The sequence below is a fragment of the Falco peregrinus genome, chromosome Z, assembly GCF_023634155.1.
Source record: "Falco peregrinus isolate bFalPer1 chromosome Z, bFalPer1.pri, whole genome shotgun sequence".
Lineage (NCBI taxonomy): Eukaryota > Metazoa > Chordata > Aves > Falconiformes > Falconidae > Falco > Falco peregrinus.
This window is the reverse complement of record NC_073739.1, coordinates 29218059-29233325: the sequence shown is the minus strand read 5'-3', so window position 1 is coordinate 29233325 and position 15267 is coordinate 29218059. Positions and strand designations below refer to the sequence as shown.

General features: G+C 41.5%; 1 protein-coding gene across 1 annotated transcript in view; it reads right to left on the bottom strand.

Annotated features, from left to right (window-relative positions):
- Nucleotides 1-270: 270 nt before the first annotated feature.
- The window catches only part of LIX1 (limb and CNS expressed 1), a 28565-nt gene continuing 13568 nt past the window's right edge, over nt 271-15267 (bottom strand). Inside the window, 5 exon segments of the mRNA XM_005232842.2 lie at nt 271-319; nt 321-541; nt 11272-11327; nt 11330-11367; nt 14406-14543. Coding sequence (XP_005232899.1) covers nt 271-319; nt 321-541; nt 11272-11327; nt 11330-11367; nt 14406-14543 — 502 coding nt within the window.

Sequence of the window (15267 nt, the reverse complement as noted above, 5' to 3'; positions counted from 1 at the left end):
ACTTCAATTTCCAGAGTACAACGAGTTTTCTGTGGTTTGTTTCTCTTCAGGTTTACCTGTAGTTTAGCATCAGTACTTCATCAAATATTGATAGTAGCTTTGACCTGAAAAATATTTTGATCCACTAAAAATAATTTTTATTAGAGTCATCAGTGCTTTTAGATACAGAATTTAAAACAGCCATGGAAAAGAATGTCACCAGTTTACACATGGGGTCTTTTCAACTAAAAGGAGAATGTCATAGTTGAAAGTCAAATGCCTTCTTCAAGGTTAGTGATAGCCATGTAAAGTCAAACTCATTAGATTATTCCATGAAGTTGACTTGACCACTGTAAATCTGACTGAGTGCTAAGCTGAAAGTGTCTTTTTCTTTGTAAAGCTTCAGTTTCTGCCCAGTTTTCCTGACTTCTTCCAGTTCCCTAAGTGCCGTTTGTAGCTCTTGGAATATAATTTCTGGAGATTCTTGCTCCTTCATACTCCAGTGCAGGGCCATGTGATTTCTCATCCTTTCATCTAAGGAATACTGGGAGTAGTAGGATTGCTATTATTCAGGAAAGTAACAACAGATATGGAAGTCAGTAACAAATATCTTTTGGGTTTTGCTGTTTTTTGGTTTTGATTTTAACACAACAACTTACAGAACCATTCATTTCTGGACAAAAATAACACAACAACGTTTCTGCAACATGCAATACATCTTTCAACAACTGCTATTAAAAAGGAATAAAATATCCATCAGATATTGAATTACTTTATAAAATGCCAAAAATACTAAGCTATAGCTAAATTTTCTTCCTATGAAAACTAAACTTGAAAAGTGGTAATATTTTTAATGTCAAATGTGATTTTCTTCCCCTTGGAAAACTTGGAATACATAATTGTTCTGTAGAATGTAACACAGTACATAACATAATTTAGGGAGTGCAATGTCTTGAAATTGTTCAACCTAATACATTTCTAAATAGTTTTACAATAATGGAAGATAAAACATGCTGGGTTTGCAGTTTTAATTCTGGTGACTTTTCTGCCTGTTTCTTGATAGCTTTAAGTGAGAAATACTCCAGGGGTCCTACAGTGACAGCAAGGACAAAGTACAGACAATATAAATCTACTGTAAAGTTTAACTTTGTCTGAAGTCCTGTATAAATTAAAATAAAGAACAAATTAATTCAAAACTTCAAAGAAAATTATTTGCATATTTTAACCTCAGGTAGTTAACCACACACACAGCCCAATGTGATATGGTACTTGCCAGGAGCACTTTGTTTCATGTAATTCCCAGTAGCACTGAACTCCAAGGATGACCACGAAAAGAGCTTCAGCAGCAAAAAGTCAACATGTTGGAGCATGAGGTGCCGAGGTCTCTGGTGAGTCTCTGGGAACAGGCTATGTCTTCACTTGCCTTCCTTAAATATACCAACCAACCACAGATATAAAACCTTGGGAGAGGGCAAACAAATGAACAAGATTCACAGGGAGACACTGCACTAGCAGCACATGCTAAAAGCTACAAAAGGAAGCAGCTGTCTGCTGAGAGGCACTGGGGCGTTCATCTGCTGGCCTGATACACAGGGAAGGAAAGTTTGCTACTAGCCAGGAGCCAAGATCTGGGATGTCACAGAGAGACTGCTGGAACTGGTCAAAAGCACAGACTGCTATCCCCTACTTCTGCATGTGGGTGGCAATGGCATGGTAAAAAAAAACACCTGCGCAAAATCAATCAAGACTTCAAACCTTGGAAATGCAAGTGGAAGGGACAGGTGTCCAAGTGATCTTCTGTCTTGCCTGTGCAGGCGAAAGCCAACACTTCATGAAAATCAGTACCTGGTTTTGTGGTTATTGTCATTGCCAGGGTTTTGGTTTTGACTTTTATGGTCATAGGACATTCTTTGACAAATACAGTCTACTGGGGAGAGATGGGGATCCATGTATCTGGAAAAGGCAGGACAGTCTTTGCTCATAGACTGGCTGACTGTCAATTGTGCTTTGAACGGACAAGTCTGGCAGTAGTGTCCAAATTCATGACACCTGCATGTTTATAAATGAAAGGGTGGATGAGCTCACCTTACCACAGTAATGGGGAATGCTCCCCACCCTTCTCCAAAGGCAAGAACTCAGTTCAGCCACCTCAAGTGCAGTATACCAAGACACACAGTCTGGGCAACAAACAGGAGGAACTGGAGCCCTGTGCCCAGTCTAGGAGTTATGATGTCATAGGAATCACAGAAACTTGGTGGGAAAACTTGCATGACTGGAAGACTAAAATGAATGGCTACAAAATATTTCAGAAAGATAGAAAGGAAAGAAGAAGAAGTAGAGTTGTACTTTATGTAAAATAAATTTTAGTCATAGCAGTGAGTTACAGAGACCGTGAAAGTTCTATTGAATGCCTTTGAGTCAGGGGGTCTTATGGTAGTTAACTGTTACTGACATCCCAATCAGGATGACAATGCTGGCAAAAACCTTACTTTGGCTGCTCAAAGACATCTTGGGCCAACAGAATCTAAACCTCATCGCTGATTTAAATTACATGGACATTGCAGGGAGAACAGCACACCACTACACATGTTGTCCATCAAGTTCCTGGAACGCATTGGGAACTGCTTCCTGCTACAGATGCTGGCCATGCCAACTAGGAACAGCACATTGCTAAATTTATTGTTCACAAACCTAAAAGGCTTGCTTGACAATTTAACTACCAATACTAGCCTTGGATATAATGACAATAACATCGTGGAGTTTAAGACCCTGCAGTGCACACTGAAGACCAGCAGCAGGACAAAGATACTGGATTTTAGAAGAGCTAACTTCATTAGGCTGAAAGCCCAGCTGCAAGGATTCTTTGGGAAGAGTCCATGGATGGCAAAAGAGCTTGTGAGTGCTGGGAGTTACTCAAGAACAATCCCCTGGAAGCACAATAACAGTCCATTCCCTACAAAGAGAAAGGAAGAGGATAGAAAAAGAGACAACTCTGGCTTAGCAATGAACTTTTAGGTACACTTAAAAGGAAAAAAGAAATATACTGGCTATGGAAAAGAGGCAAAATATCCATCAAGGACTACAAGAGTGGGGTTAGAAAACAAAGGAAGTGTTCTAGAGGGTGTCTACTACTGTTCACCCAGGCAGGATGTGAGCACTGCTGAGTTATCCTATAGAATTAGGAGAAACTTCAGGACTGGTAGACATCAAATGGGAATATCATACTGCTGTGATGAACAGGTCTTGGAAATCTTGAAGTTTGTAGGAGGTAACTTCTTATTACAGGTATTCCATGAGTGTCACATTAAAAAGGGGAGTGGTTGTGGTGGTGTGTTCTTCAAATCCTTTATACTTGATCAGGCTGTCAGTTTCGCGGGAAAGACGAGACCCCTGTGCCCGACCACCCTGCCCGCTCCCTGCGTTCTGACAGCCCACCGTATCGGAGGGTGATTCAACCAACCTGTTCAGGGACCCTCCCGACAGCATCACTGTGTCAAATCCCCTATAACAACTACTCAAATCTCCAGACACTTGCACAAAATGAACTTTAGCTGAAGATTTTTATTATACAAAATGGAAGTTTGTGACAGGATGAAGTTCAGACATTGCTGGTGATAATACACTGACTGCAAAACAAGCTTAAAGCAATACACCTAAGAACAGCTATGAGTTAGTCATAGAATAAAGTTCTTATCCAGTAGGCATCCCTATCGAGAAGAAGACAGGTTCAGCCCATAAACTGGTCCCATAAGTTACGATGGAGTCTTCCTTAACTTCTCCTCTCCTTTGTTCACTTTTTATACTTCATAGTACATCGCATATTCATTTATCATACACAGGATTAGTTACAAGTTTCTCACTTCTAATCTAAATAAGTACACATCCTCAGATAGCACTACTGAAATTATTTACTAACTATGTGTGCTCCTCAAGTAGCGTTTTGCCCTCTTTTGGAGGAACTATTTGAGTGGGAGGTCACAATCTACTACAATTACCTTTGTCCTACTTTCAACTAATTTTCTGTTGATGTATGTAGGTTGCAACATCTTATCAGCTTGTCTTCTCTTGTGGTCAGAACTTCCTCACTTGGATGCTTCCTTCTTTTATAATGGTGTTCTTTTCACCAACTAGTCTTTGTCTCTCATCCTTCTCAAGCCTGAATCCCTTAATCAGAAGTCCTTTTGTTCATTAAAATTGACAACTTTAGAGAGTGGGTTAAACGCTAAATCAGAGTGTGGTAATTTGGGAGTTTAGACAACAATGTCTCTCTTTCAGACTTGTTTCAGTCCAGGTCCAGTCCTTTTTCTTTACATTTAAGTGGAGCTCGAGTGACTCTAGTCATACATATTGTTGTTACTGACTGGTACCACATGCCCAGCGGGGTGTAGTAGTACCTTGGAGGCAGGTAGCTTTGAGATGGAGGTGTGTGTTAGTAATACATTGAGATTATTTCATTGTGGCAATTTTACCACAATGGTTGGCTCAGCAACACACATCTCTTAATATTCCTCATGTGACAACTGGTGCGCAGCTTATCAGCTGTGTGGTGCCATCAAGTTCCCATTCCTGCAGGGAGCACAGCAGAGCCTGGCTGTGGGGTCTCCACTCCACTCCACCCTCTGTTACTCCTATCAGCAGGTGCTAAAATGACAGGGTGTGTGGCTTAGGGAGCTGTGGTAAAGTAGATTCTGTGCATGCCAACCACCCTGAAAGTGACAGCTGTATTTTACCCTAAAAAGCTTTCTGTAATACTACACTTCTATTAGGTCTCAGTTTTCTCTAATTCCTCCCAAAGTAATTTCTCCACACATGAGCCAACTAGGAAAGATGTTCTCCTAGTCTGTGAATATAGAAAAACTCCTGGGGGCTGTGATGGTAGGTGGCTGTCCTGGCCACAGTGGTCATGAAATGGTTGAGTTTCATGAAAATTTTATGAGAAATTTTCAGTACAATTGTTACAGACCTGCTAATAAGTTAGAATTAATTGATGTTTTTTGATTTTATCAAATCATTTGGAATAAGAAATATATTTTAATGAAACTTGTAGTTGCACACCAAAAGCTGCTATGAAATCCTCTGTACAGCCCTATAGCAAGGCTAAAAGAATAGGTCAGAATCACCTAGTAGGAATGATTAGAACTTAGATAACAGACTTAAGAGTCAAGATGATTGGATACAGTATTTACGGGTAGACTAGGAGAATGCATTGAGATGTCAGAATGTAGAATTAATGGGAACTGGGGAGAGGATTTCTTTGTATTTGACCAGTCTTCTGTATGTAGAAAGTGTATTGAAATGTCAGAATATAGAATTAATGGGAACTGGGGAGAGTCGACTGGAACAACTTGTAGTTGCCTGCCAAGAAACCGTGAACTTTAGTAAAAGGTAATTCCGGCAGGGGGAGATCACGACCACCGACTCATGTACCACCTACCCAAATCGTACCCCAGACCCATTTCTGGACCTTTGTAACCTTTACTATGCAGAATCGGATATGGGAGGAGAGTATGTTAATGATTTTTGGGAAATATTACAATTATGCATGGATACTTAATGAATATGCATGAATAAGTTCTATATATGGTGTATGGTTTTGAAAATTGGTGTGCGTTGATTGCGAGAGGACTCGCTCACGGACCCGGCCGTTAATAAAGAAGTGTCTGCTTATCTACATCACATTGGTGTCGATAAGTTCTTCATTCTGAGATTTTGGTAACACAATGATAAAAAAGGAGAGCAGAGTTGCTACCCTGGACTTCAAGAAAGCAAACCTGAAGCTATTCAGGGAGCTATTTAGAAGAGTACTCTGGGAATCTGCTTTTGAGGACATAGATGTCCACAAGTGCTGGTCAGTCTTTAAGAACCACCTTCTAGAGGTACAGGAGTAGGCAACCCCACTGAGTCAGAAGTCAAGCAAGAGGGACAGAAGACCAGCTTGTCTGAACAGAGAACTCCTCATGGAGCTCAAGAGGGAAAAAAAAATACTGTATGATCTGTGGAAGCGAGGTCAGGCTTTGCAGAAAGGTTACAGAGCCATGGTTTGTATATGCAGGCAGAAGACATAAAAGTCCAAAGCTCATTTAGGGTTCAAACTGGCCAGTGTTGTTTCAGATAAGAAGAAGGGCTTTTAAAATTATGTCAATAGCAAGAAGAGGTCTGAAGGAAACATTGGACTGATACTTATTAAAGATGGTAATCTGATTAAATCTTTAATAATACTGGTAGACCTTGGGCTCCCTGGTCCCCTGAGTTGGAGGGTTATGACTGTACCAGCAGTGACTTTCCATTTGTAGACACGGGATCAGTTGCATCAGCTGACTTTTTGCAAGTCCATGGGGCCTGGTGGGATTCATCCCATTGAAGGACCCACTGGATGTTACGGCGGGACCCTTCTCAATTATCTACCAAATGTCTTAGGAATCTGGGCAGATCCTTGCTGACTGGAGGCTAGCCAGTTATTTCAATTTACAAGAATGGCACAAGAGAAGACCCAGAGAACTACCGATATGTTTGTCTAACCTCAGTTCCTGGAAAAAATTATGGAGAAGACTATACTAGGTACTACTGAAAGGCATTTAAACAATAATGCAATCATCAGGCATAGTCAACATGGGTTCACAAAGGGAAAGTCCTGTTCAACTAACTTGGTATCTTTCTATGATGATGTCACCTGCCTAGTCGACAAAGGAAAGGTGGTGGATATAGTTTTTCAGGATTTTGGTAAGGCTTTTGATACTGTCCATCCCAACATCCACCTGAACATGTTGCCCAACTTGACATAAGCAGATACATGGTGCACTGGGTGATGAACTGGCTAAAGGGCAGAGCTCAAAAAGCTATATTGAATGGGGTTACACCTGGCTGGTGACTACCCAGGGGTGTTCTTCAGGATTTAATTCTATAGGCCAGTCCTCATATATACAGTTCAATGTATTTATCAACAATCATCACAGGAGTTGAACACACCCTTTGCTGATAACTAAAACGGGAGGTGCACTTAGCCCTCTTGAGGGACAAAAGATTTTGCAGTGGGATCTAGATAGACTGCAGCATTGGGTATCACCAATGGCACAAAATTTAACAAGAATAAATGCTGGACTCTGCACCTGGGGTGGAGTAACACTGGACACAAGTAAAACTTACAAGAGGAGTGGCTGAAGAGCAGCCCTGCAGAAAGGGATCTGTGGGTGTTGGTTGACAGCAGCTTTGGCAGCCAAGAGGGGCAAATCTCTGTATCCTGGGATGCATCAAACACAGCACAGTAAGCCAGTCAAAAAAGGTGATTATCCCACTGGATTCACCATTGGTGTGTTGTTCTGGGCCCCACAACTTAAGAAGGATGTTAATGTCCTTGCATGCAAAGGAAAGCAGCCTAGCTGGTGGAAGGACTGGAAGGCATGTCCAATGAAAAGCAGCTAAGGACTTTGGGTTTGTCTAGTTTGGACGAAAGGAGGCTGAGGGATGACCCCATTTCTCTATACAGCTTCCCGAGGAGGGGAAGTGTTGGGGGAGGTGCTGATCTTCCTGGGATCCAGTGAAGGACACATGGGAATGGTTCAAAGCTGTGCCAAGGGAGGTTTGGACCAGACATTATGAAGTGTTTCTTTACCAAGAGTGTAGTCAAACACTGCAACAGGCTTCCTAGAAGGGTGGTCAATGTCCCAAGCCCATCAGTGTTTAAGATGTATTTGGACAGTGCCCTTAATAACATGCTTTACCTTGGTCTGCCCGGAATGGGTCAGGGTGTTGCACTAGATGATCATTGTATGTCCCTTTCAACTGAAATTATTCTATTCTGTTCTATTCTGTTCCGTTGCGTTCTGTTCTATCCCATCCCATCCCATCCCATCCCATCCCATCCCATCCCATCCCATCCCATCCCATCCCATCCCATCCCATCCCATCCCATCCAATCCCATCCAATCCCATCCAATCCCATCCCATCCCATTCCATCCCATTCCATCCCATTCCATCAGATTTGATCCAATTTGATTTGATTACATTCTAAGAATCTCGCTAGGGCATGCATGCAGTCAGGAAGGCTAAGGCTCAGCTAGAACTGAAATTGGCCGAAGACATCAAAAACAACAAGAAAGGGTTCTTCAGACACATGAGCAGTAAGCAGAAGCACAAGGAAGACATAGGACAATTTTTAACCAGTGCAGAGAATCTAGTTACTAATAATGTTGCCAAGGCAGAGTTTTTCAGTACATTCTTTGCCTCCACCTTTACCTGTGTGCTGAACCCCAGCTCATGAAATCAAGCAACTACACCAACACATATGTTGATACATCCTTAGTGGAGGAAGGATTGGTCTTTGGTCTTTTGCAAGGGCTCAATCCACAGAAATCTGTGGTCCTAGACATAACCCATCCCAGTGTATTAAGAAAAGTGCATGATGTTGCTGTTATGCTTGCTGTTTATAATCTTTGAAAAGTCACGGATACCAGGGGATGTTGCTGATGACTGGAAGAGGGCATATGTCATACCCATGTACTGCAAAGGAAATGGAGCAGGTGACTGGGAAAAGCCAACACAGATTTAGCAAAGTCAAATTATGCCAGACTAACCTGATCATCTTCAACAACAAAATGACATTTTTTGGTGATGTGAGGAGAGCAGTGGATGTCATTTACCTGGACTTCAGAAAAACAGTCAACACTATTTCCCACAGATGATAGGACTGAAAGCAACCTCACCAAATTTGCTGATGGTACCAAGTGGGTGGTAAGGTGGACACATCAGAAAGGAAAACTGTCTTACAGAGAGACATCGATTGGACAGACTGGAAGAAAGTAGTAGCAAGAACTGTATGAAGATTAAGAAAGTCCTGTACCATGGAATGACATGTGAAGAGGCCAGTACAGGCTAGGATCTGTATGGTTGCGGAGCAGCCTTGCTGAAAGAGACCTTGAGCTCAGTTGTCCAGCCAGCTTTTAACCTAGCATAAAGTACACATGTTCAAGCAATGAGCAGCCAGTTTCTCCAGGAGAATGCTGTGGCAATGGTGTCAAAGGCTTTACTAAGGTCCAGGTAGACAATATGCATAGCCCTTCCCTCATCCACTAAGTGAGTCAGCTTGTCACAGAAGATCAGGTTTGTCAAGCCAGACCTGCTCGTCATAAACCCATGTTGGCTGGGTCTGAGCCCCCGGTTGTCCGGCATGTGCCATGTGATAGCGCTCAGGATGACCTGATCCAAAATATTCCCTGGCACCGAGTCCGACTGACAGGCCTGTAGTTCCCCAGATCCTCCTTCCTGCCCTCCTTGTAGACAGGTGTCACACTGGGTAACCTCCAGCCTTCTGGGACCTCCCCAGTTAGCCAGGACCATTGATAAATGATGGACAGTGGCCTGGTGAGGTCCTCCACCAGCTCCCTCAGTACCCTCAGGTGGATCACACCTGGTCCCATAGATTTGTGCATGTCTAAGTGGAGCAGCAGGTCACTGATGGCTTCCTCCTGGACTGTGGGGACTTCATTCTGCTCCTCCTCATCCCTGTCTTCCAGCTCAGAGGGCTGAGTACCCAGAGAGAAGGTGCTCTTACTATTAAAGATTGAGGCAAAGAAGGTATTAAGTACCCCAGCCTTTTCCTCACCCTTTGTGGCAGTGTTCCCTGCTGCATCCAATGAAGGATGGAGATTAACCCTGGCCCTCCTTTTGTTTCTCATGTATTTGTAAAAACTGTTTTTGTTACCTTTTACAGCAGTGGCAGCCTGAGTTCTAGCCGGGCTTTTGCCTCTCTGATCTTCACCCTGCATAACCTTGTGACATCCCTGCAGCTCTCCAGAGCTGCCTGCCCCTCCTTCCAAAGGTGGCAAACTCTCCTTTTCCCCCTGACTTCCAACAAAAACTCTGTTCAGCCAGGATGGTCTTCTGCCCCACCTGCTTGTCTTTTGGCACATGGGGATGGCCTGCTCCTGTGCCTTTAAGATTTTTTTCTTGAGCAATATCCAGCCTTCCTGGATGCCTTGGCCCTTCAGAACTATCTCCCAAGCGACTCTGTCAACCAGGCTCTTAAACAGTCCAAAGTGACCCCTCCAGAAGTGCGAGGCAGTGTTTCTGCTGACCCCCTCCTCACTTCTCTGAGAATCAAAAACTCTTAGCATCTCATGATCGCTATGCCCAAGATGTCTTGTAACCACATCACCCACCAGTCCTTCCCTTTCTTTAAACAGCGGGTCTAATGGGGCATCCCCTCTGGCTTGCTCACTGGCCAGCTGTGTCAAGAACTTATTTTCATCACACACTCCAGGAACCTCTGACACTGTTTCCTCTCTGCTGTGTTGTATTTCCAGCAGGCATTTGGTCAGTTAAATCCTCCACGAGAATAAGGGGTAGTGATCTTGTGACTTCTCACAGCTGCTTACAGAATGTTTCATCTGCCTTATCATCCTGGTTGGGTGGTCTGTAACAGACTCCCACCAGGGTATTTGCCCTGTTGAGCCTCCCCCTGATTCTTACCCATAAACAGCCAATGTTATTGTCACTATCATTCAGCTCTAGGCAGTCAAAACAGGGCAACCCCACTGCCTCTCCTTCCTTGCCTATTCCTTCTGAAGGGTTTGTAGCCATCCATTGCAGCACTCCAGTCACACAAGTTATCCCACCTGTTTCTGTGATGGTGATTATGTCATAGTCTTCCTGCTGCAAGACGGCTTCCAGGTCCTCCTGTTTGTTGCCCATGCTTTGGGCATTGGCTCAGATGCACTTCAGCTGTGCTATGGCTGTGCTATCAATCTCGCCTCCAACACTGTCATACTGCCACCAGGCTCATCTCTAACAAGCTTGGGTTTATTCCCTTCCGCCTTCAAACCTAGTTTAAAGCTCTCTCAACGAGCCCTGCTAACTCACAGCCTAGGGTCTTTTTCCCCCTTTAAGACAGGTGATCCCCATCTGTTGCCAGTAGACCTGGTGCTGTGTAAACTCACCTATGATCAGAAAAACTGAACTTTAGGTGTTGACACCAGGCCTCGAGCCAAGTATTGATCTGTGTGATCTTCCGATTACATGCCCCATTGTTCCCTGCAGCTGCCAGGATGATTAGTCAGGAGGGAACACTGCTGTTCTAATGTAGCAGTCACAAGATATTGTCTATTTACTTATTGTATTGGAGTTTTGAAGTTAGCCTTTAATCATTCAGATTTGGTCTTTATCTAGTTTTCTCTCGTTCTTCATCATCACAACATCTCACTATGCCTCAAATACCATGAATGCTGCTAGATACTAGTCATGAAAAGCTGTTTCATTCAAATGTGAATAAGGCAGAAGCTGTACTGTAATCCTTAAACCTGAAATTCCAGCATTGTCTTTCCAATGTTTGATTCTGGCATGTAATAATAGGCTGAATATTAGTGCTTGGGTCATCAACATCCTTCAAGTTACCCATAGGGAAGAAATAAAACAATGCAGTTGGAATAGAAATGATTGCTTTATCATGTGTGCCTAGTTTATAGTTATGAACATGTTTTAGTACTGCAAACCTGGGTCAGTTTTAATGCTTCCCCCACCCCCCCACCCCCCACATCTCCCACATCTCCCCTCCCCGTTTCTTTCCACAGCAAACAATCCGGGTATCCATTATTGTTGATCGCAGTTACCATGGCAGTTATCCGTTTTAATAACATTTTTCATACCATCTGATTACTCTGCAAGGGCTCTGACAATTCATGAACACTGATTTCTTTCACCTTAAACATTGATCTATTACACATTAAGGTTGCTGATGCCTTTGGGTGCTTGCCAGTCTTCCTGTGATGACAAATAAGAATGCTAAATCACTTACTGAACTGTTGGTTACTGGGAAGGAGGAAAGGAGTTGTGGGATTAACCAGAAGTGCTTTAATGTTTGCTTTTCAGTAAGAACCCAGAACTCCAGAGGCTTGCTCAGCTAGGCCCCCATGCACATCCTACTGGTCCTTCTTAAATCATTGTTCTCCTGATACAGTTGAGCTGGTTTATCTGACATGCTTCTCCTCTTGCCTGTAACCATCACAGTACCTGCTCAGAGTTCCTTCTCTTCTATCTAGCTACGTTGTTTCTTGCCTGATTTATTCAATGCCACTGGATCAGTCAGTGAATTTTGTAAGGCTTTTCTAACCTGGTGCTTGCTATAGTTCAAATATGCTCTTAAATGTTGCAGCACTAGCATGCAGTAGAAGTAAAACACTCAGCTGTACCAACAAAGGAGAAGAAAAGCAGCAAAATGTTATCCCAGCAATGGACAATGGAATGGATAATGAAAGATGGCAAGAGAGCAGGAGAAGGCCCCTGGAAAATTATAACACAGAGCTTGTAAAATGCTTAGAAGCATTTTCCATCCAGAAAAGAATGCCATTATTGTAAATAACACATACAATTATGGAAGAAAAAAGGCAACTTGGAATTTTTGATTTGTTTACAGAAAGGAAAATTATGTAGAAGAGGTATCTGGTTCTGGAGCTCTAACAAAAGTGTCTGCTGGGTGTAAAGACAGGAAGAAAATATCACACTGGGGAGGAGGAGAAGCAGAAAAGAAGGAACAATCTGCTTTATTCTGTCCAGACCTGTTTATCCATCCTCAGTCAAATAGTTAAAATATTCTTCTTGGTTTTACAGCTCTAAGATAAATTGACTCTAATGGGACTAAAATGACAGACCTAAATTTTGAAGCCCTACTTAGGTTTTTTTACAAACTAGAGCAGCATCCCTCTAGAGCATTTTGAAATAAACTGCAAGTGACTGGCAGCTCACCAGTATATATTTTTATACTAATGCCTTGCTGCCCTTCAGCTGATCTCGCCTATCCTGGTATTCTATAGGTAGAAGAGCCTATCTCCTGGACCCAGGATTTACCAGTCCCTGTGATACTGTTGCTTATCCACCTAAAGTCTTAAACATAATCATTTGCAATGAATCAACAATATGCCCCTTCAGTTAAATAATTTCTGTCTAGTTTGCAGGAATACTTACTGCCACACAGATAATTCTGACTGTGAAGGTTTCGCACCTCATAAAGTAAATATATAGCAATGAAGGCATTTTATAAAGTGCTTCTATGGCCATATTGATGAAGTATGATGAAATGGTCCATAATCCTACATTTGCATTTTCAGTAAAATCCAATAGCCCCATGAATTAGCCAGGTATAGTAAGGGGCAGAGTCTCACTTGAGCTCATTCTTCCTTCTCCTCATTTTCACATGGAAAACCAGAAAAGCAACATGAGATGAATCAGGACAGATTCTTTTGAATAACCCTAGCTATTCAGTGACAAATTTAAACAGATTTCTACCCAGTATGGTTCCACTGAAATGCTAGTAAATTTATGGTTTTCAAATGCTGTAGTGCCAACACAATGCTGCTGAAATATTTACGCTGGCTTTTAAATATCCCTGAGGAAATCCAAGCAGAAGTCTATGAAGTACATAACCTTTTACCTCAAAAATTTCCATAAAAAATTATAAATTACTTGAATAAAAACTCTCTTTAAATTTCACACAAAAATAAATCATGCAATAGTTTTCTTAATTTTAATGGACTTTTGTCCATCTGAAATACATAAAATTTTCAGTTCTGGAAAAGGAAACATCCTTTTATCTGTAAACCAGGCACAGACCAGATCACCTTAGTCATCTGTTTTTACATTTTTCCTCTTAAAAAGTATAAGTTCCAGGAGTTTTACTTAGAAGTCAAACACTACAGACCGTCTATTAAAATACAGGGAAACAGTAATGTTTCTTTTCAGAGTATCTTCCACACTTAGCAGAAATCCAATCATAAGAGGAATTCAATTAAGCTTTCCTAAAACCATCAGATACGTCTTTTAGCAAGTTAGTACTTTCATTTTTAAGGATTTCTAATGCCCAAAGATGGTATTTGTTACATAGGATTGCTCTGAGCTATAAATATTTTATCTAGGTATAAACTCCAGAGAAAAAAAAACCCAACTAAGAAAATTCTAAAAGTTAACACAGCCTAGCAAAACTGATGTTTTAATGCCACAGTCTTAAACATAAATTTGGCTTGGACACTCTTTATTAGAATAATGGTGAAAAACCACTAAAGCTTTGACTTTCATCAGCTGGATGAAAATATGCCAGTTTTGAAGAAAAATAATCATGTAGATTTCTTTCATTAATACCTTTCCCATGTACTATCTATTGGTCACTCCTAGAGAAGAGATAGTAGGCCTTGTAGAACTTTGAGTTTGCCTACAAGGTCTTAATTATTTTGCCTACAAAAATCTTCATAAAAATTTTGCCCCTCTCCCAGCAATCTTTTAAACTGATATCATCCTACATAGTAGAGAAGCACACAAACTCTTGAGTTTCCTGGGTTAACACTGAAGATACATTTGCAGAGGTTCTAATAACCCTGTTGGAGAAGTTTATTAGTAAACCAGTTACGCATCACTACTGATACTAAAATTACTTGTGCCACTTACACCGGTTGAGGAAACAGACTCCCAAACAGTTTCCATGATTAATTCATTTGTGATCCTGCAACAATGGAACTCATTGAAGAGCAAGGTGATCAGAGCCACTTTTACAGCACCTCACCTTGCCTCTGCTTTGCTTAAACAGCTGTGAAAAAGCAGACATTGAATTTTACAGATCTCTGGTGAAGTCTGTATTTCCCATTGTATTTCTTAGGTGTATTTTTGCTTCTCAATACAAGAAAGGTAAAACACAGTTACAAAAAAAAAAAAAAAAAAAAGAGGTATTACTTATATTATTTATTAGCTGCTTTTCTCATAAAATTTGACTTCTGAGAGCCAACACTTCCAGTGAGAATTAGCTTTACCACTTTTTTCACAATAATATTGGTTTAATTAAATATTAATCTATTTTATAAAAAGTCTAATGTTGGTGACTTTTGAACTGACATGACACGCCCACGTACCCCACATCAAGCCCAAGATTTCGATTATATCAAAGCTTTTACAAGGCTAAATCGTGTGCCACAATGAAAAGTAGAGCCCAAGGCAGTAGCAATGCCTGAATTGCAACTACAAGGAATAGATTATGTGAATTAAATACATAGGAACCTAGGAGATGAAGCCCATCCCAGGATTTTAGTCAGCTTAAAAATGCCTTAAAGTACTTACGCCAAACTGACCAGAAGGTGAAACTTCTAAAAATCTAAAATCTGGCAGACAGTCTGAGCATGAATGAGCAAATAAGCCACTCGAGAAGCAGCAGCATGCACATTCTACTTTATCTCTATCCTAGAGAGCAAATCAGTCCTAGCAATTGCCATGATTTTATAAGACAATGAAAACCACTCTCAAACTTTGCTTTGTTCATT